The 22,779-nt window shown below is 44.2% G+C and overlaps 1 protein-coding gene across 2 annotated transcripts in view; it reads right to left on the bottom strand.

Annotated features, from left to right (window-relative positions):
- deptor (DEP domain containing MTOR-interacting protein) overlaps positions 1-22,779 on the bottom strand; it is a 44,024-nt gene that overhangs the window by 5,048 nt on the left and 16,197 nt on the right. For both annotated transcript variants that reach the window (XM_036537993.1, XM_036537992.1), the window contains exons 5-9: positions 20,729-20,907; positions 13,057-13,239; positions 9,434-9,571; positions 1,100-1,170; positions 68-172 (exon numbers count right to left, since the gene is read on the bottom strand). In XM_036537993.1, coding sequence (XP_036393886.1) covers positions 68-172; positions 1,100-1,170; positions 9,434-9,571; positions 13,057-13,239; positions 20,729-20,907 — 676 coding nt within the window. The remainder of the gene's footprint in view (positions 1-67; positions 173-1,099; positions 1,171-9,433; positions 9,572-13,056; positions 13,240-20,728; positions 20,908-22,779) is intronic.

Raw genomic sequence — 22,779 nt, 5'->3', positions numbered from 1 at the left:
GTTCATCGCCGAGACTCGCTGCATTGGCCGGAGTTGGTGGTCAGCCCTCCCACGATGCACTGCGTACCTTCATGCCGGCAGCGGCGGCTGGGCCGCTGGGGTCCACGGCCTGGATGTGGCAGGGCTTGCCCCCCCTAACGACGAAGCCCCAGCCCACAGCATCACCCACGATCTGAGGAACCAAAGTCAGGGGTTAGCGGAGCCAGGAGCATCTTGTGTCAGAATCAGGACAGGGGACTGTGACAGCAGACATGTATACCGATTTTAGAAGCTCCTGTGGTGCAAATGAACGTGACACTCTGTGTGCTGTTAGCTGCTGTTTACTTTGTAAGGATGCATTAGGATTCACAGCATGAGCTTGGCAGCTGACCACTGATTTAAATTACTGATTTTCAATGCTAAAAAGTTGTCCCAAAAGATGCCAAAAAAGACCCCATGAAATTACCAGTGGAAATTTACCTATGTCAAAATGACCAGCTATTCTAGTCATCCCACAAATTAAATGGATTCCTTAGTGCTCCAGTGACTCTCATAGTGTTCCACTTCATGGCGTACAGTACAAGCTAAACCAAGCGCTCGCTCCAATCCTAAGGAAAGGCGAGGCTATATAACCATAGCAGTTTCTGATTGGTACAGATGTAGATTGTGGAAAACCTTTAATAGTCTTTCCTTTTTTCTGAATAACCTGTTCATAGCTTTGTCAAATGCTAGTAAAAACAAAATCATTTCTTTGTATTAGTTGTTGTTTGTAATAAAAAAAAAAAAAAAAAGAAAGGCGAGGGCGCATTTCTCCAGATTCCCCCAGTGGCGACATCATGCGGTGATTCCTGCCCACGACTCTGTCCCTCACTGGTAATGCGTCCCCTGAGCCCAGTTGATAATGAAGTTAGGGGACGGTAATCTGTGAAAATGACCCTGTTTATCAAATTCTAATTTGCCACTCACTCCCCAAAGACAGAGTCTGTGGCCACTATGCTTAGAGGGCTGCTGCTGTTTGGTGCCCTTAAAGGGCTCTTTGTCTTCCTAACCTGGGGTGGAGGCGGGGGAGGCGGGGGGGCGGGGGGGCGGGAGGGAAGGGGGGGTTGGGTTGCGGACGTACCGTGAAAGTCTTCTTTATGTACGGCCCCCCCGGCGTCTGCAGCTCCTCAGGGCTGACTTGTCTCTTCAGGACTGTGAGGGGAAAAAAAGATTCACACTGTCATTCTCTTGGCGCTAAGGGCATTTTGGAAAGAAGAAGACAAAGGAAGAACAGAAGGAGGAAAGTAAACGGTTCTGCAGTTCTGTTCATATAGTGCAGTAGGAGGAGGACAGAAGCCACAATCTTGTTGGAAGAACAAGGTCACATGCCAGTGCCTGAAGAATGAGAGTCAGTAAGGGATTTGTCGTGGCAACACATTTAGGGCTAGCGGATTCCTACACCCAATCAGTGGGTCACTGCAACAATTACATAACAATAAACTCATCTGAACTCTGGGATCACGGTCAGAGATATGATAAACAGACATGAATGCCCTGTGTCACATCTGTGCACCATTTACCAGATGCACCGTGATTAAAGACGTCTGACAACAGGACCCAACCAATGCTAGCACAACATCAGTTGAAAGTCATGGCCGCCTACAACAGGTGCTCACCAATCCCTATCTACATTTATTCACAAAAGACAAGACCCAAAACCAAGATGTTGCGTGTGCGTTCAAGAGTCCAGAAGTCTGCTGGACAGAGATACAATTACAATCACACCCTAACTGGACACTCAAGTCATATGGTATCAGGACAATGACCTCTTCAGGATGCAAGACTAATCTAATCTGGAGTAGAAATATTCACCTCAAGGGTCCGGCTTCTCTAATGCAATCTACAGGCTAAGATCATCACGGATAAGGAATTATCTCCCACTTCAAATTACAGACAGGACTCAGACAGAGACAGAGTTATCAAGTCTCATCTCCCGGTCATCCTCAAAAAAACCCATAAGCATCATCCATATAGAAACAGCTGGAGGAGAACACAGCACTCATTCACACAGTAAAAAAAATAACTGAAATGGCTCCAAAATGTAACATACAATGTTTTCTGCACTCATAAAAACCAGAAGTACAACGGAATATCACAGTTTCCTAATCTAATAGACTTAAACTAGTCTGGTCAAAACTACATGACATGTAATAACTAGGTACTAGGTATCGTACTCATATGATTGGGGTACCACACAACAAACAAAAGGTCACAACAAATAGGTCTCATGGAATTATGTGTATATATAAATATATATATAATGATGTACTTATAAATAACATGGAAACATATGACATCATGACATTAATCACAACATTACTGCAACAGATGTCAAAGTTGATAGACATCATTTTGTTAAATGTTAAATGATTGAGACACAGAGGAAAATGTACCAGCCTCATAATTTCCTTTAATAATAATTTCCTTTTCCCCGGCATCACCCCCCCCCCCACCCCCCCGGAGCAGGAGACCTATCAACGTTGCAGTGTGCCACAGTGTTATTTTTAGGGCCGTCCCGTTTCGCTGCTCTAAATCGCGGCCATGCATGTCCGTAGAAGCTAAAAACCGTCGGCTCCCTCTGGCTGCATCTCAACCCTCCACCACGGCCTCCGAAAGGACAGAGCCGCTCCGGAGGAGGATTACGACCGCGGTGATTAGAGGGACAAGGGCATAAACCGGCTTTTCCCTTAGTGTGCTTTCTGTGCGGCGCTCATTTTAAAATCACTACAAGGTTTAATTTGTAATCTTCAGGCTTGCTGTGTGACTGCACCACAGAGAGGATTTACAGCCGTTTCCGTATACTTTGGAATGGGAATATGACTAGTACTAGTAGTAGTACTAGTAGTGAGGTCAAACGTACTGCACTGGAAGAACCACTTCTTAAAAAAAAATTTTTTTTAAATGTTGCCGCAGAGTTGCTCAAGCCGCAGTCACACAGAGATCCCGTGTGAACCACCGGCGTGTCTGGCTCCTCACTGTAGCTGTCCTCTACTATTTGCGATAGAATCTCTCTCTATCGGTAAAAGTAAAAACCTTGGCTGAAAACGGCACCGGCGTGCCCTCTCGCTCCCAACTCACGAGGAGTCACCGCCTCTCCACTTCTCCTCCCACTTTCTAATGTTTCCTGCACCTTTGATGTACAGATGGTTAATGAAGGAGAACACCAGACACATTCCTTCTCACAGAGGGACAGGGAGAGAGAGAGAGAGAGAGAGAGAGAGAGAAGGGGAGAGAGAGAGAGAGAGAGAGAGAGAGAGAGAGAGAGAGAGAGAGAGAGAAGGCAGAAAGAGAGACAGAAAAGATGACAGGGAGTGAAAAAGGTGTATAGACATATGCAGAAATTACTGAGTAAGACAAAGAGAGAAAGACAAAACAGCTGAAAGACACAGAATCAGGGGGGAAAAGACATAAAAAGAGAGAGAGTAAGAGAGAGACATGTTGTGCCAAGAAAGAAAGGGAGCTGAACTGAGCTTAAATAAACAGTTAAACTGCATGCAACTGAACTGCCTTGTTTGACAGTGATCTGTCAGACAGAGGAATGACTAGGGGATACTCTAGAGGTCTCTCCATGGAGATTATTCTGTGCTGTTGTTACTAGTTTTTGTAATAGTAACAATATAACAGTTGTTTTTGTTGTTTGAACTGAATTGCATTAGGGTGGGCGGTGATGGAATGGAATGGAATTGAAATGAATTAGGCTGAACTGAGGTGAACCACACTGAGGCAAACTGACCTAAATGTAGTTGACCTGGAGCTGAATTGAACTAAATTGAATTGAAAAGAGAATGCAGAGGTGACCTCTGAATCCAGACATGCCTCTGGATGACTGGCAGACCTAGGCCATGATGAATGAGCTCTATAGCCCAGGCGGAGAAGCACTGCAACCCCCCCCGCCCCCCACCCCCCACCCCAAAGGGAAGAGCAGCCATCATAACTCTGCCCCGCAGCATCGTGCTGCAATCCTTAGGCTGATTAATGTGACACGCCCACCCCATGTGACAGCGCAGCGCGAGACCAAAGAGATCATGGCACTGGGCAGTGTGCCCTCCGACCCCTCCGTGTGGGACAGAGGGGGTCAGATGTGAAAAAAATACCCACTAGGCCATGGGTCAAATCTGGTTGAGGGTTCACAGCAGGGGAAAGTGTCCTTGCTCAGTTTACCTTTAAAAGCTGCCACAAAGAGCAAAAGTCAATGCAACAATATTGACCAATACACAGTGCATTCCTCACAAGCTGTCTGGACCTACTTTCTAAACAGGGAAAGCCAGCTGCTGTTGCAATGGGGCACTTGCGCTGGTTACCAGAATCACGCGATCCCTCCCGCTACTGTAGGTCTCCCATGGAATGGCCAGATATTTGTGTTAACCAGCAAAGCCATTAAATCTTTTTTTGCTATGTATTACTCTTAATTGGCTTTCTTTTTTTCCCTGCCATTCATTCCCATTGCAATGATTTAATATGGAGCCTTTTATTCTTATTCTAGAATGGCCTGCATCATCTGCATTCCACAGAGGATTTTCCAGGAAAATGAGTGACGATGGGTCAAGTCACAGTCACAGTTTAAGTGGGACATTATATCTCCACCAGTCCCATCTGTATTTAATGAAACAGCTTTATAACACCAATGTCAGCAAAATGACATTAAAATAACATGACTATTAGGTCATCAACATAACAGTGAGGTCATTGCTTTCCTTGAACTAATTAGGCAAGAGTAGCATGCTCAATTAATTTCTTAGTTAAAAAGTTTTAAAAGTTAATTTATAAGTAAAATAATGTCAAGACCCCCCCGAAAGAAAATCTTGTGTTGTTTTAGCAGAAATTACGATCTCAGTTGTATGATCTTCCGAATATAGGCCGATTTGTTTCCCGTTTGACAAGGAACAAGTGATACAATTGTCAGTTCCAAACTGCGGTACATCAGTAGTCTTTTCATTAACTAACAGGCCTGTATGTGGAAAGTGAAAGCTGTGTGGTCATACTGTGCTGCACTTTGCTCATAGTGTGCATGGTGGGTACAGTCTTCAAGGAGAGGGAATACTGTGTGTTTCTTAACACACTTTCCTAACAGAATGGGTATTGTCCTTTCATAATTCACACAGTCAAGGGAGAAAGTGTGCCGTTGTATACCTCAGGTTCCTCACAAAGAGTATGTTGTGTGTCTCTCACTTCCACAATCAGAGTGCTGCATGTTTGTGACCGCATAATCCTCAGAAAGTGAGCGCGTCAAGCATCTCCCATTGCTTAAAAGCATGTTCTGGGATGTGGTCAGTATCACAACTGCTGTGCTACTGCCTGTGATCGACCGCAGTCTGAACACAAACCTCTCAGCTGTTCAGGTGGACATGCCCTCCAAGCTCCAGTACACAGAGAACCATGAATCCCTCTGACCTACAAGGAGAGAGACCCTCACATTTGCAGGTATTCCATTACCAGCCCCTCACTGCCACCATGCTTGGGGCACATGTTTGATCGCCATGGCAGCCGCTCCCTCCAATTCGGCACGGTGGAGGGGTGCATCCAGCCGTATGAAACGTTCCTCTGTTCCCCCCTGAAGAATGGAGCCATCCCCCTCTGGCTGCCGGCCCTGACTTCCCACCCATTCAATTCGGAAGCCCTCTGGGCCTCTGTGAAGTTGCCAGCTCATGACAACAACCCCTCCCTTCCCCCAGTCCCCTCCACTCTGGGCAGAGGAACTTCTCAAGTGACTATAGGGTCAAAGGGTTTATTGTGCCAGCTCTCTCTCTCTCCGGCTTCCTCCATGCTCACCCTATGGTTTCGGTTAGGGTGCGGCCGTAACTCAGTATTTAAAGTTTCCCATTAGAGACTGAGCCATTTAAACAGGATTACCCATGAGCTTCACCAGCTTCTACTTTAAATAGAAACAAAATGTTTATATGTATGTACTGCTTCCTTGCCACCTCGTGAATAAAATGTGTGTAAACCATTTTGCCCATTTAGCAATTTTATTTGTAATTGTGATTAAGTCCAATCATTACAGTGAAGGGATGCATCAATAATGACTACACACCATGATACATGCATCTTTTTAGTTCAAAGGCACAAGAGTATTGCAATGTTAAAGTTCATTACTGCCGTGCAGTCAAGAAGGGGAACTGGAGACCACTGACCTTTGACCAACTGTCCCTTTTTTTGGAACATTCAGGGAGCATCCAAGGACCAGGCAAGGGGAGGGGAAGTACAATATTGACAAAAAAGGGAACTTGCTCAATGAAGATTGAGAGAAAAAAGCTCCTTGGCAGTGCTTCAGGAATAATGGCAAGTTTATGGGAAGTAAATAGCGTATGACTCTCCCATACATAACTCTATTTGGCTCACCTCGGACATTTTAACGGCGCAATTATGACAGAGCATTGCCAAGTGGCACAAAGGGCTGCCGTTCTGTACTAATGAGCACTTTATGGCCTGAGAGAAAACAAACAAGCCACTAAAGCCAGCGGACCTTCCAGTTCAGATGGGTGGTACAGACATCAGGGCCTCAGTGGCAGGGGAACAACAGCTGCTTACTTCCTTGTTTCTCACGGTGGCACCCCAGAGCAACAAAATCAAATCCTTTTTGCCTTTGTGTTTTCATTGTTAAAACATACCAGCAGCAGAAAATGCACTGCCATATCAGGACAGTTACTGTATAGTCCTGTATACTGAAGAGGGGTACTGATGTTACAAACATTATTTTAGCTAACACTCTTCCCAGGGAAACTAAGGTGGTTAGTTTTAAATGTTATTAATGTACACATTTCCACAGCTGAACAATTACTAAATCAATTCAGATCATTGACATTGCTCAAGCTTTGTCCCAGATGACAGTAAACTCAGCAACCTTCTACTTATGCTCCACAACCACAACTCAAGCCACACGACAGAAGGCAAAAGGCCAGGCCATGTATCCACAACAGCCATAGTAGTGTTCCTGTTGTTGGTGCACATTCCAGAGTATCAGAGTACTTAGTGCCCAAGTAAAGTAGACTGAAAGACGACCCCTTTTCTACCAACGCAAACTAGGTGCTAGTTCTGGGCTGGTGCCAGCGCCAGTTCGGAGTTGCTTCAACTGACCTTCTAAGAACCGGTTTGCTTTTCCACAGGCTACAGAGCCACGTCATTACGTCACTGTATATGTCTCCGCTTTTCCGCTAGCGCCAAGCTAGCAGTGGTGGCTGGTGAGCTGGAAACAGGGGAAGCCCAAACACTACCTTTAAATCGATCATTACTTTCAACCTGTTCCCCTTTATCCTCATTGATTAAGAATAAAACAAATAATTCAAAGAATAATTGACACCGATCGCGTAAATGATTATGCTCGCGAAGTATGCTCGAGAGTAAATGATTATGCTCGCGAAACACCGCAGACTGTCTGTAGTTTGTGTGCTTGCGAAAACTACAACGTGAGATTGTTTAATTAACAAGGATGGCATTTATCGATTTAAATTATGTTAAATGCTCATGACACACAGCTTTTGTGAGGTCTGTGTTCTAACCATTATTGTTCATTGCACTCAACCTAACCTAAAAGTTTATTCTTAGTAATTTAAATCGATTTAACTAAATTTAGCTCTGTTCTGTAATTTGAATTTTGTAACACAAGAAAGCTACGTGACACATTTAAGATAAAGCTTTGGAATTAGTTGCCACTTAATTATCCAACAATCTCATGCTATAGCTTTCACAATAGCACACACATTTCATACAATCTGCGGTGTTTCGCGACCATAGTGTTTCGCTAGCTTGCAGCCGCCACTGCAAGATAGCCAGCGGGAACAAACAAGAGAACCGCGCTTTAAAAAACAAACTTGTTCACTACATTTTATACATAGTTAGCCTTTTATGAACCCAAATGTTAAGGGACATTGGTAGGTGAGTCAATGGCAATGTTAGAAAGTAGCATGCTAACGTTAGCTACTGTAAACTGGCTAGCTAGCTGTTGGTTAGCTAACATTACCCAAGCAAGCATAGCTACTAATTTCTCACATCAATGTTACGTTCGTAAGATTGATGTGAGAAATTAGCAGCTCGCTAAACAGCTAAGAAATACATAGCTGGCTAGCAACAAAGCGAAACATTTGAAAAATAAAACTCTGGTTTTTCTTCTTTTTAGGCAGACTAGACGCTACACTAGCTCTGCTTTTTTAATGTTTTAGTTGGTCACGATAATCCCGCCCTCAGCCCCTGACGTAGCGGTTATTTTTTTCTAGACCAACAAAGTGTTGGTGCCGCTCTCGAACCAGTTTTCGTGGCCGAGAGCCGGTTCTTTGGCTGTCGAAACGCGAAGAACTGGTTCAAGATTAGGCACCGTCTCCGAGCCAGACCTCAAACTGCCTTGGTGGAAAAGGGGCATTATGAGGTGTGTCTGCTCTGCCGGGCCCTCGATGTTAACCCAGTCTTTTCCAGGCTTTTAGAAACACAGGATAGATCCATATGCCTCTTCTGAGTATTAGCTGTCTGAACCATGCTTCTTCTCTGTACTGGTCTACTGAAGACAGTAAAAGATGATAATGTTGTGCAAGGCAGGAAAAATACCAAAAACTGTCTTTATGCTTCACAGGACCCTCCAATGATGGACTACCCACAGTTCAAGAACAAAGAGGCTGATAAACTAGACCACTCTTGTGATACCAGAACAGTAGGGAGGTTATGCTAATTCTTAGAACAAACGGTTGCCTGTGGACAGAACATTCAGCAGATGTGTTAATGAACCTACAAGAGACATCAGGCTTCATTGTCTGGAAACAAGTTTAATTTACAAGAACATTTATGGAGACTCAAGAGATCATAAACTCAATAGTCTTTATGTTTTTGACTCCATTTACTTGCTGACCTCCATCCTTCCACGGTAGGTCTCCACTCAGTGACAAGCCCATGCGCCTGCCCCAGGATCATGCCAGCAGTGCCATTCTGGTCTTTTAGCACAACATGACAACTGAAGCTATCATATATGAACTTTGGTAAAGTAGTAAGTGAGTTAGGGTGTTAATCTGAACAAATTTCATAAGAAATATACTGTTGAAACATTTTACAGCTGAATGGACTCAGAATAGAATGGTTTTCAATGTGTTTGGGCAATAATAAGGACTAACCAGGCCAAAAATGTGCAGCGGGGTTGTAACATAAAAATTTTGGACAAATAATGGCTCGTATTTGTGACCATTGCTTCGGTGAAATGCTGGGCTCTGTATTTTGCAGGGGGTCAGTGGTCCATCTCTGTGTCAGCTTTTCCCGGAAACAGTCAAAGAATGCACCTTTGAATAAACTGTTTTGCTGCTTGCACAGATGTTTACTGCATTATCAACATTTAAACTGCACACATTTAGCAACTCTGCTGGTGGCTACTCCACACAGCCGGTGTGTCTGTAATGGGAGCCGGGTCAGTGATGGAGGGCAGTGCAGTGGAAGATCTTACCTGATTTGGGGTTGCAGAGAACGGGCGGACTACTACTCAGGGTGGGGCTGCTGCTGTAGTAACCACTGCTGCCACAGCTGCTGCTCATGCTGCTACGACGAACCGCCGACACCACCTTAATCTCCTTACTGGGGCTGACTGAGAGACAGAGAGCGAGAGAGAGAGAGAGACCACCTTAATCTCTTTACTGGGGCTGACTGAGAGACAGAGAGAGAGAGACATAACCTTAATCTCTTTACTGGGGCTGACTGAGAGACAGAGAGAGAGAGACATCACCTTAATCTCTTTACTGGGGCTGACTGAGAGACAGGGAGGGAGAGAGAGAGAGAGAGAGAGAGAGACCACCATAATCTCTTTACTGGGTCTGACTGAGAGACAGAGAGAGAGAGAGAGAGAGAGAGAGAGACCACCATAATCTATTTACTGGGGCTGACTGAGAGAGAGAGAGAGAGAGAGACCACCATAATCTCTTTACTGGGGCTGACAGAGAGAGAGAGAGAGAGAGAGAGAGAGAGAGAGAGGGAGGGAGAGAGAGAGAGAGGCAGAGGGGGAGAGAGAGAGAGGCAGAGGGGGAGAGAGAGAGAGAGAGAGAGAGAGAGAGAGAGACCACCTTAATCTCTTTACTGGGGCTGACTGAGAGACAGAGACAGAGAGAGAGAGACCACCTTAATCTCTTTACTGGGGCTGACTGAGAGAGAGAGAGAGAGAGAGAGAGCACCTTTATCTCCTTATTGGGTCTTAAAAGTGATGCTTGAAAGTTCTTCAATCCCTAGTGCCACTTTGGCCATCTGAATTCATTGCCTCTAACAGTCTAGCTAAAAAGCAGCAGCTCCAGTTTGTTTATAATGGCCGAAAGAACCTCGTGACCACATTTGAGTTTTACTCACATCAGCTTTCTTCCCTTTCTCCTCCATATGGGCCATGGAGGAGTGCAGATCAGTCCCACCCAGCCAAAAATAACAAACACTGTGTATTGCGCAACACTGACCCAGTCCAGTCTGCAGACTCCCTAATCCTCCACAGCTTCTCCATCTCAATACAACTGTGGCTAAGTAATACAGAGGAAGTCAACTCAGCCAAGTAAAAGCAGACATTGACAAAGCTCTTCCCTGAAATGACCTCCTACAGGGGACACAGCTTTAAGGTGCCCATGATATCAGATCAATACGAGCACCATCCCACTATTCAGAAGTGAGCAGAAAACTACAAACAATGTTCTAGGAATGGATCAGAGCTACCCTGCCACAGAGAAAAGAGGACCTCAAGAACATGTGGATCAAAAAAAAAAAACACACTCCCACCCAAACCCATGAACTCTTCAGACACATCTGTAATGAGCATGCCACCTCCCTCTGCACTTCACAACTCATTGTAGTTTGTCCTGGGATTATGATATTAATATCTGGAGTATTGCATGTTCGCATTTAGCCAATCAAACACCATCTCTTTCAAGTGATGGAAAAGGTTGGTGTCTGAGCCACGCGGAGGCAAAAGCACTTCAAAACCAATTTTTCAAGTTGTGAACTAGGCACCTTTCACCCCCTTTATTTGGGTTACTCTCTCAGAGCTGCATAACCAGCATCACTCCTCTGTGGAAATGATTTTTCCAGCATACAAACCCTCAACCAAAAAACCCTCTAGATATCATTAGGAACAATGTTTATTAACAATGAACAGAAAAATGTTCAAACAGGAAGGAGACTTAGAGACCATACTGGGCCCCGTGCCTACTTTGATACCTCCACTGAAGATCACTGGGAATGATGTGGAGAGACTCGCTGTGCCCACAGATGGTACACGGTTATCTTTGTGGTAATCCAGAATAAATGTTAAACCAAAAAGCGAACACTGTGGACTGCACCGAGAGAGTGGGAGGTCTGGCTGTCTTGGCGCCCACACTTCACAAGGCACTAGATAGAAGGTAGGACACACTGCCGGAAAAATCAGCTACCAACCAGGAAGAATTACGCACTGTATCACTCTTCTTTATGAGAATAAATATGATTATATTTGCTTAAGTCTTAAGTCTTTTTACAATTTCATATTAAAATATATTAGAATCACATATATGTTTATGAACATGATAGTTTATGAATGTGAGCCAAAAGACAGAAAACATAAACCAAACACAATTAGCAATTAAAGTGTTTTTCATCTTGAAACTATGACACTGTCCAGTTAGCTGAAATAGAACAATTTAACCATCATCAGCGATATCATATGTGATAAACCATTAAACCTGACCAGTACACATTTTACACAATCTTTCAAGTGGTTTATTACAGTACTGCAAATAAGTCCTAGTGTCCAAAGTATTCAGTGATATGATACCATTTGTGGTTTTCCACTCTTGTCACTTTTAGGAGCAAAACAAAATGTGCTTATCTGTTTAAAATGGATACTCTAGTCTACATGAACAAAAGAACAATTACCAAAAATAGCTCCTGAAATGCCTGTGGGCCAATGTGTAAGGCCACATGGTTTGAGAGCTGCAAGGGATGAGAGTATTACAGCCATTTACAGAAGCATTTTGTGAGAGGCAGAAAACATCCCCTAACTGCTGCACAAATGCACATCATTTGTGCTTTTTACAAATGTCAAGGGTGATCACTGTGATCTTATATGCTCAAATTTCCCATACACTGGGTACCATTAGCCTAGCCTGCACTGGTGCAATATTATGCAAACAGACCCAAAAACCTTAAACCTTCAAACATTGATTCACCCAAGAACAAAGAGTTTTTGGACCTATTCATCCCAACTACACAAACTGAGCGGCTGAAATGAGCTTCATTATTAGTCCTCAGGCTGTATACACTTTCAGCACAGCACTTCCACAGGAGGGTCATTTCACTCAAGCTGAGGGAAGGTGACCTAACTTTCCATGGGCATGTTCCCTCATGCCTCCAGTCTGACTGATAAGAGCCAAAGCAGAGAGAACAAAGTTGAATCTCTCAGAGAGTGCACACACACATACACACACCCACACAGAAAGATAAGCAGAGCAGGGCGAACCATTTGCTGGTTACATAACATTTTGCTTTGACCTTGGAAAGAGGTGAAGTTTTTAGGTTAACTGCAGCCCTTCTGAAGTGTTACTTCCAGAGACTCGGGGAAATGTCAGACGCCTCTGCAGGTGTGGGGGGCTATCGAACTATATTAGAACTATTTTAGATTTCCGGTTCCAGATTACCTGTCCCACCTGCAGAGCCCCTGTTTCTGAAAGCCTCACCTTGGTTCCACATGCATAGACTCCTGGAGGCCTCAGACAGCGTTTAATGAGCTTAAGATGGGATACTGATGAGAGTATCTGTGCAAGAAAGGCCAAAGAAAGAGAAAGAAAAGGCTTGGTGCTTCAGCTGGACTCAGTCTACCCCTGACAAGCACCACTGCTTTCTCAAGGTTGAAACCAAGTGGATCAAACCGAAGACTGGAGAGCCACCTCTCAGAATGAACTGAAATCCCAGACAAATTACGAGAGGGATGTTCTGTTAACAGTACAAAAAGAATCAAAACAAACCCCAAGAAACATTGTGCACATGTTCCCAGCCCTAACCAAGCATGTTTCTGGCTGACAAACAGACAAACAGACAGAAAGGATGGTGTAGGCTGAGCCGGTTTACCTGACAGGAAGCTGGTGTTGCCCCCGTCTGAGTTCTGTTTGCGCAGACAGAAGGGGCTGTCCTGGCTCTCCGGAATTGTGCGCCCCCTCTCGTTCAGCAGCTCCATCAGCCGTCGCCTCCGCCGGAAGTTCATCCGGAACTGGTACAGGAGACCCCCGTCCACAAAGTGGTGCTTGTTGGTCACTACGGGGAGAGGACATGCAGACAGGACAACTTTAACCATCTGCCCTTTCCGTGGATATGTTTCCACTCCCTCCTCATGAATCTGGATGAACTCAAACACTGCCCCTGTTTGAAGGATGCATTTAGAATATACTTTACACTTTACTTAATATTCATTCCTGGTCATCTGTTAACACATTTAATGTTCATTACTTGCAGACTGCAGTTTGGTTGACCGGTCACCCAAACCTTGAGAAACACAAGCGGGGAGGGGCCAGACTGTTTTTTGGCAGCAGCAGCAGATCAGCAAAATCCTAAACAGCTGCTAAGTAATTCCAATCGCTGCCATTAAAATCCCCCGACTGACACCACGGTGCCAGCGATCAGCTAATCCGCTTTGGATGGCGCCACACTTAGCCAAAAATTTCACTGCAAGAGTCCGAAAGCTCCTAATCCCCATGCTGCTATAAACTCTATCGACATGTTTGACTCATGTATCGATCGATGACTTAAGCTCAGATGCATGAACGGTCCTGGCCGCAACTATGTGCTGCGAGTACTTGACCGCGAGTACTTGACCGCAGTGCTGATGTTTGAAACGGCACAGTTGTGGGTAGGAGGCAGAATGTGGTCAATGAGGTACGCTGCAATGGAAAATTCCTGTCTTAATCCATTATTAATGTCTCTACTCTGGAAATAAGGAATGATGTAAGATTCAATAAGTCAGCTCAAAAGATTTCAATATCAGAGAAAATATCTAAGTGGAGGGGGGAAACAGGGTGTCCAGCTGATTGCAGTTCATTTCACCTCCTCCCTCATCCTGACAAGTCAACCCCATTAGTTGTTTGATCAGGTGGGTTTAAGGGTGAACTCCCATCAAATGCTACAAGTTGGCAATGTTGCATTTTATACAGGCTTGCAACCCAATTTACTGGTGATTGCAATGCATGATAGGTTCCAGAACAGGATCTCTCTCAAATTCCACCATGTACCACTGAGGATTAGAAGCATTGCACATTTAAAGAGCACTTGGGCTTAAAGAGGGGAAGGATGACTAAAACAGTTCCCCAGTTTACTTCCGGTTCCTGCTTTTCCTGCCTTTGCAGCAGAATGCTGCAAAAAAGAAATCTTTGTGAATGAGGGAACAACATGCTGGGGGGAGGGAAGTTTGCTCTATTCACTGCAGCAGAGAACATGGGAGGGCTTTCTCTCACACAAAACACTGGAAGGAAAACTGCATTCAGATGTTTGGAATGTTCATTTTCAAGGAGAAGTGGAGCTAATGTAACTTAGTGACCCTGTTCTGCCCTTAATGCGATTACTCATGCGTTTCCGCAGCGACAAAAGCGCAATACAAATTCTGTTAAGACTGTTCCAATCGTTATTCAAAGGTCTATGCTTCAGGGAACCCAAATCATCACAGCGATTAACCAAAATCGGTGTCCAAACGTATTAGGCACCTTATTAGGACCATTCACTGCTAGTATCCAATTAGTGCAATTACAGAATCTCTATCATAACGAGGCCACTTTCCAGGACTCTGCTTCTCTTTCCAAAAGAAGGCAATACAAAACAAAACAAAAAAACTGCTACCATCTGGTGTAGGGCCAAGAGGACATTACCAACACGCTGCTTTACAGATCAAAAGCGTTTTGACAAACAAACAGAGACTGTGAGACGTTTTGCCTTGGTCGCATCCTCCGGCAAAGGAATGTGAGCGGTTGCGATGTGGGTGGGAGAAGGGGGGCCAATGCACTCCAGCTGCGTCCACCTCTCCCTGTGAGGATGTCTGGCGCACAGCCTGTTTGAAGGCAGGCCCGCTGTCCGTTGGTCTCCATGCAGGCCGGCTGACCAAATGTTGCTGCTCGCCCTAGGGGATATAGGAGCATGGTACAGGCCTGGTCGAAGCCCACTCTAAATCAGCCATTCAGTTATACCTCACTTTAAAGTTTTAAACTCACAACTACAACCTACCTGGGACAAATATCAACAAATTGGGCCGAGAGGAAAGGGGAATTCATGCAAAATGAGTCTGTAGTCATTTTTCAGTCAGGCTAATTAATGGTATTGTGTTATTTGATTTATTGCATTGTTATGAATGTCATATACAAAGCAATTTCTCCGAGTCCATCAAAGCAAAAGAACAATTATCCAGAAAGCCCCATGTGATTTGAAAAAAATATATTTTCTGTGCATTTTTACATGAACACATGTCGATTTTTAAGACTGAGGTCTTTACACTTCATCATCAATGGCCTCAGACCAAGCTACAGCAAGACTCCAAGACATGAGGGGAAACACGGTTTATACAGACGAGGGGTGAAGCTATTAAATAATTTCAGCTGGCTTGGCATTCAGACTGATGCATACTGATGGTCAGCACTTCATAGTGTTTGCTCAGTTTTCTGCTGCACCCGTCCCACTTGAAGGCAAACACCAAGCATTCATTTCATTGCTTTGACGCGTTGCTGACATTTGAAATGGAGCCTGGTCTGTGGGAACTCTGTCCAATGTAACAAGATTCACCTGGCAGAACACACTGTCTCCACACTGCAAAAATGATGGTCCAGTTTTTTTTCTTCACTTCAAGATTATTTATCTTAAAATAACATTGTGATGTTTCTTAGACAAGGTTTTATTTTATTGAGAGAAGAAATTCATATGTGGCTCCCATTTTGCTCTGACAGTTTCTTAATCTAAAAAGATGCCTTTCGTATAACATAAAGAAACAACTATCTGATTCTTGAAAACAATGGAGTCAAGTGGCAAAATGGTACTTTATGACAAAAGACCAAAAAATGTAGCATTTACAGATCCTATACAGATCTTTTGATAAAACAAGAAATAATATTCTCTCAGAGAATTATTTTTAGTACTGCACTGGAACACACTGCGTCCTGTAATGACACACAGGAGTACAAGACAAATTCTTAATCAGAAACACTCAAGATAGATAAGAGGTGGGGCCTCTTACTCTTACTCTTACCAGTTACTGGAAACTGGAATCAGACAGCACGATTCTCAGTGTCAGTAACAGAGTTACGCAGTCAATGTTGTGGTTGAGCAATTTTGTTTCTCATTTCAATGTGTTGCAACATAAATCAGCCTGCGACTCAAACTGCCTGTATATATTAGCACCCTTTATTTCACAAGGGCAAACGTGCAGAGGATGCTGGGAAACAATGCCTGATGAGGACATTTGGGAAGCAGGCATTAGTTGGGTCTGTCTGTATTTAGTCTCTGTATGTGTTCATGAGGATGGGAAATCACACTGGCTAGGTATCTCCACCACCCGGCACTCCCGGCATCCCAGAAATAACTGCTGTTGTATTTTTAGCCTCTTTAATGGGTGCAAAGGGAGCACTATAAATGGATAATGTAAAAAAGAAAATCATCTAAATACCTAAATAAAAAATATTAGTTCATAATAAAGATATCAAATGGTAGTTATATTCTCTATACAGCAGAAATATATCCATTCAGAAATCAGTTATTTTTACAGAAACTGCACACACACACCAGTGACATATCGTGATATGTGCCGGCTACAGATGTCTGGAAAGGGATCTGTCACGTCCACAGTGATTTCCCCTCAGAAAAAGATGACATTTTACACAGAGTACACAAGGTTCAGACAGAGAAAAACCCCATGATGCACTGAGTTGCTGCGCCATTTGGCCCAGTCGTGTGAGCACCACGTGCACTCATGTTTCCCTGAAGAAGACGAGCATGCTACTCTGGCATGCTCACACTGCTGCATGCTTTGCTGGAGGAGGAACGTGCTGCAACTCCTTTTCGTGGAAACTCTCAACAATAGGGCCAGAACATTCTCAGAACAACTGAGGGGAACATTTGTGCTTCCAGGGAGCCTCCTTCTTGAGGGAACTAACTCTCTTTATCTGTCCTACAAAAGATAGACTCCTAAATCAAACGTCAGAGGTAGTCCAACATGACACACTGGCTGCTACAGTGCCTCCCCTCCTATAAACAAAATGAAAAATTGACAACTGTGTATACTTGAAGGTGGTATGCAGTGACTGTAGTCTCTCCAACCACCCAAGCTGCTTGTACAGAAAGAGCATATTTCCCTTGTTCAACATCGCAGCATGTATCCCAGACAGACAGAAAGGGAGCAAATCAAATGAATCAAATAATTCCTTCATGAAAGTGCTGGGCTGTGTCAGAATTCAGCAGCAAAATGCATTGGCAGTATATCCATCTTCATCTTCATACCATAAAAACTACACTACACCATACCATAAGCTTGAAAGTAGCTAGCCAGGCTACCACAGCATACAAGCAAGACATAAACAACAGTATTATGTTACTTGCTTACGTTATGCTAATCCTTCTATAAGGAAAAGGGGATGTAAATGAAAGAGATTACTCTGCTTCACCATACAAGGCCAAGACTGTGGATTCAGCAGAACCACAATGCATTCTCTCCTCAAGTCTGACTTTCAAATTTAAGCAAATGTCCAATTTTCTCATTGTAACGTATTCTGCTTTGCTCAGTAACCAAGCACCAAAGTAAAACCTACTTCATGTTCAACTACAGTTCATGAAACGAAGTTAAGGGCAATACACTGGAATACACATAAGGAAGCAGGGGTTGTTTACTTTTCATTGTCAAGGAAACCACATTTCCTCCTTTTTGTCCAACTTGAAGCCTGACTCCATTCTGACAGCAAAGAGGTTGCTTTTTTTTTTTTTTTTTTAACAAATGTAATTACAACTCTTACACAAAGTTGTAAATCTGGTGCCCCCCACATTCTGAGGAAGGTTGTTCAAATGCAGAAAAACAAACTTGCTGAAATGTGTTTTCTTTTTTATCTGTAAACTGAATTCCACTCTTGATCTCAGACACACTAGCTACAAGTGAAGAGGGTGGTTGTGTCATGGGCGTGCAAATTCATTTTGCTGAAGATAACAGCTGAAAATAACAGCTATTATGCAAAGCCTCGCCTTCCTCTGAGGTTGACCTCCCAGTGGTGTAGCGGTGGAATCTTGGCTGTAGATGGCCTGTAACACAATAGGGGCGGGAGGAAGGGGGAGGGGGGACAGGAGGGGTTGCACTCATGCAGGGCTCCACAAATCCCCTTGCAACATCAGGGCCCTTGGGGACAGGGGTATTGCGGATTCAGCCAGACAACGGCAAACACTGGGTTTCTGGCTGGGTGCCAGCCTCTGCTCACCATCAGTTATGCCTGGGCTGCAGCTGTGGTGGGCTGAGGGGGCCGAGCAGGCATGCCACGCTGAAGCCGACAACATGCCACACATACTTACAGAGAAACTAATTTAACAAGCCCCATTTTATCATTCCTCTCCTCTACAAAACGCCACCGCTCCAGGCCCAGTGCATAAGGAGTTTAACAGTGAGCTCAGCCCAGCTAAGCTTATCATTCTGCATCTAGCACTGTCTCAAGTCTTTACAATTCAAAGTCTCGGCTTGATAATTCAAAGTCTCGGCTTCCAATACAAATTACAGTAAACTGTTCTATGCATTTACAATTTCCCTACTTTAAATTCCGGTGAGCTATTCCATGCAGTAATAATTTTCCCACTTCCTTGTGTCACTTCAGCTAATTTCCACCAATGCTCTCTTGTTCTGCTGACAGAGCTTGAAATGGCTTCTATATTCGACTGTATCAACCTCTTTTAAAAATGTAAAAACCTCATTTAAACCCCCTGAGACTCATATTGCTGAGACTAAAGAGATTAACCCTTGGTTTCAAACAACATTCGTGCTGAACTTTGACTGTCACGTAAATGTTATGTTCTCAATAAACACATAAGTCTCTCTTCATAACTTAGCCTATATGTTTGCTACCTGGAACCAGTATTACTGTCCTTCTCTGTGCTCTTTCAAGCGTCTCTATGTCTTTCTTACAGTGTGGTGCCAGAACAGGACACAGTAATTGATCTCACTGACTCATCTATGTCTGCTCCTGCAAATTCATGATTATTAAAAAAACAGTCCTGACAGGAACTGCCTCTAGCAGGGGAGGTAACAAATTGCTTTGTTAAAAAAACACACACAGTCATTTGCAACATCATTGAGCTTCTGTTCAACCTTTTCATATCCTGACAAATTTCTCCAGTAGTCATGTCTTATTAATGTATCCTTTATTGGCAGACCATTGTGATGGTGACATAGTGTTAAAGTACTGTTACAATCTTATAGCGCTGACCTATACCATGCTCCTACATTCAAGCCCTACTATTCGCTCCACTCATTTATTTCAGATACACTCGATGGATCCTAGAGAGTCAGTCCTTGAAATTTAAAATTGTTTTCTATGACATGCAGGCCTGCCCCCTACCCATCCTCTTTTGGCAGATCTGTCCTTTCTGATCAGTTTGTGCCTAACAATATTGTTACCATCCCCACTGCGAATATTTAGCCAAGTCTTTGTGATGCCAAGTGTTAATGTAAAAAATGTTAATATACCTTTAGCATTCAACTAAAGACATTTCAAAATATTTCCTATTCATTGCACATTGATTGCACTGTGCTGCCTCTATCAAAAATTGGCAGGGGTTGGTTTGTATTTGATATGCCTTCACTGTTATTGTTGGGATTGTGATTTCATTGGTACCTATATAATATTAGTACCTGCCACCTGTGTAGTGCGTATTCCTCTACCTTTGACCCTGCTAAAACTGCCTCCCCAGCCACAATTGTTCAGGTTCTACCTGTTCAAAATGGAGATCCAGCACCCCATAAACCTAAACCCCTCTTTCCCAAACCAGTTTGGTGGCAATGACGAATCTCCATATAAACCCTTCCCTGGCTAACAGGTGGCACAGGCAAGTTTCCAGGAAAGACAGCCGTGGTGGTTTTATTCTTAATCTTAGTTTCTTAAATCAATAAATATGTCCATGAGAACCTCCAACTCACCCTTAAAATAACAGTCACTGTTTTTAAAGTGAACCATTAGCACTGGATCCACCCCTGCCCTGGCCGTCCCCACTGCGGGAGATGTGCATGCCCTTTCCTACGGTTACGAGCATTGAGTTAGCCAGCTCTATCTCTCCCCGACAGACTGAAAGACCCCCCCCCCACCCACCTTCCCCCAAAGGGAGTGCTAACCAGTTTCTGGAACTCTGCCAACTCATTATTGCAGTGGAGGTCTGCCAGTTGAACCTCAAGATCAAGAATCTTGCTCTCCAGGCGTTCAACCAGCCGACAGCAATCACAAATGAATTCATCCAGGATGTCTCTGTCCAAATATGCAACCTTCCTTCCAACTCCCACCCTGCTTTAGCCCCGTATTTTAACCCCATAAGGAACTAGCTAACTGTCCTGTGAGTGGATGAGGGCACTTCCCAGACTGAGATACCATGCCCACAGTGCAAAGCATAGCAGAGTAGTGAAAAAAGGAGAAAGCCCTCTGTTTGGCTACTTATTGATACAGCTAGCCAGTCAGTTGCATATGGATTAGCCAGGGTAGTGCTAATGGTTGTTAGGGTAGCGGTCATTCTCCCTCCTCCTCCTCCTCCTCCTCACCATGCTGGATGATTCCATGCTCCAGCAGCCTCCGCCCCAGCTGCTCTGCCTCTTCCCTGGTGGCCGTCTCCCCCTCCTGCAGCAGCCAGTCCACAAACTCGGAGGCCACCAACGTCCGCTCAAACGTCACGCCCTCCTCCTCCCGGGTCTGCAAGAGGCTGCTCTCCGTGTTCATCAGCCTGTTTGGGAGGAGGAGTACAGAATGGGAGGTCAGATGCTGACAGCGCACAACCGCAGCTCACCACAGCCTCAGGAGCCAGGAGCTAGGGACCAGGAGCAATACCCAGCAACGCGAACACAAAGTCAAGAAATGCCAGTGTTTTTTAGTCACCCCTGATGTCACAGCAGATCCCCTGTCTGTTCCTGCCCAATGAGTGACAAAGCGTAGGAGCACGCTAACTTGGTCGAGCTGGAGTGAGCTGCATGTTTTAGCTTCTTTGTTTTTGGTAGTATGCACTACTTCGCGTCACAACTTTTCCAGCTTAAAAAGAAAGCAGCAACCATAGCTTCAAGACTCAACAACACAAATGACAATAGTATTTACACAGTCTGATATCCCTTGCCTTAACTCCACCGTCCCCTCTTGACTCAGAGGCTTGAACATGGCCTTGCGAGATTTAAGTTTGCCTTGTAAGTCCTCGCTAGCCCCTGAAAAAGTCCACTGAAAAAGTAGGTAAGCAATTACCCCTGTTCTTCTCAGTTTTGGTTCTGACAATGGGTAAAGGACTATTGTGGAGCAATCTTTGCTGTCCCAGTGGACACTGCAAATGGAGGATACCCATGGACTACAAACAAAATGATGTCACCGCAATACTGATATGCATCTGTGAGCTAAGCCATATAACAAATGTCTGTCCTCAAGGATCTCAGTGGAGTTGGCTGTCAGGCAGATGGTCTGTGGACCGATGTGAGACCCTGCTGGCCAGTGGGTCAAAAAAGGTATACCATTTACAGTAAACACATCCAAAACAGTTAAGACTGAGCTTTCCCTCTGCTAGAAATCTCCAGGTATGCATATATCTCAACCTATGCGAAATTCCTCAAATGAAAACAACCCTGCCGCTGGCCCACAAAAGCCCATGTCAAGACCTCGTCAAGACATTATGATGGGTAGATATGAATGAGGGGTGAGATTACCAGCACTCTCAATAACCAATAATAAACTTTGCTGTGGTGAAACGATGTGACCCTGCATATCCAAATGAGCTAGAAGCCACTCACACAATCCTCCCAATCCAACCAACAAAATATCGTAGCTGAGTTTAAATCATCACGTTTTTGTTTCAGAAATGTTAACATGTCCCATTTGCCTTGACACAGCTTGATTTTACCTCCCTGCCATTTACTAAACTAATGACAGAACTACAGAGATGTATGTCAATATTATAGCCCATATAGCTAAAGAAGTAGGCTGGGCCTTATAAATCTGCCTGAAAGACCTATTGCTCTGTGTCACAGCAGTTCCCTAAGTTATACAGTAACTATGCAGAATCCACACCTATAATTTTGTTTTTACTCAGGATGATACCGACTCCTCTTGAGGACATTAATAGCTCATATTTCATTTTAGCCACTATGACTACTTTCTCTGCCGTAGGTCATTAATTAGGAGTAGCACAAGATGCAAATATTCACAAAGTGAATCACTTGTTGTACTATTCGTAAACCATCGACACACACTTGAGCAACTGCTGTTGCATGCCTTTCTTTTAATTTCTTCTCCCTCCCTTAGTCACCACCAGAGTTTGTTGTTTCTGTAACCCTTGTCTATCTTATCAGCCAGCTCCCTGGTCTGCAGTTACACTGAGTCAACCTGCCGTACCAGCTGTCTCATCACCACTCATTGGAAGTGCACTTGACACCAGAATCTTTCTCCCTTTCCACAAAGTGAAAATTAACAGCAGAAAAAGCCATCTAATCTTGGCAGCTTGTGGCAGTCAGGCGGCTCTGACCTACTTCAGTTGCCTGATTGTAGGTTATTTATGAATCTGGTTACTTGACCACTAATATGGCTCCTACCCAGATCAGACCAGTGGGCCCAAGTGAGAACT

Source organism: Megalops cyprinoides, chromosome 10 (assembly GCF_013368585.1).
Source record: "Megalops cyprinoides isolate fMegCyp1 chromosome 10, fMegCyp1.pri, whole genome shotgun sequence".
Lineage (NCBI taxonomy): Eukaryota > Metazoa > Chordata > Actinopteri > Elopiformes > Megalopidae > Megalops > Megalops cyprinoides.
This window is presented reverse-complemented; position numbering and strand designations above follow the sequence as displayed.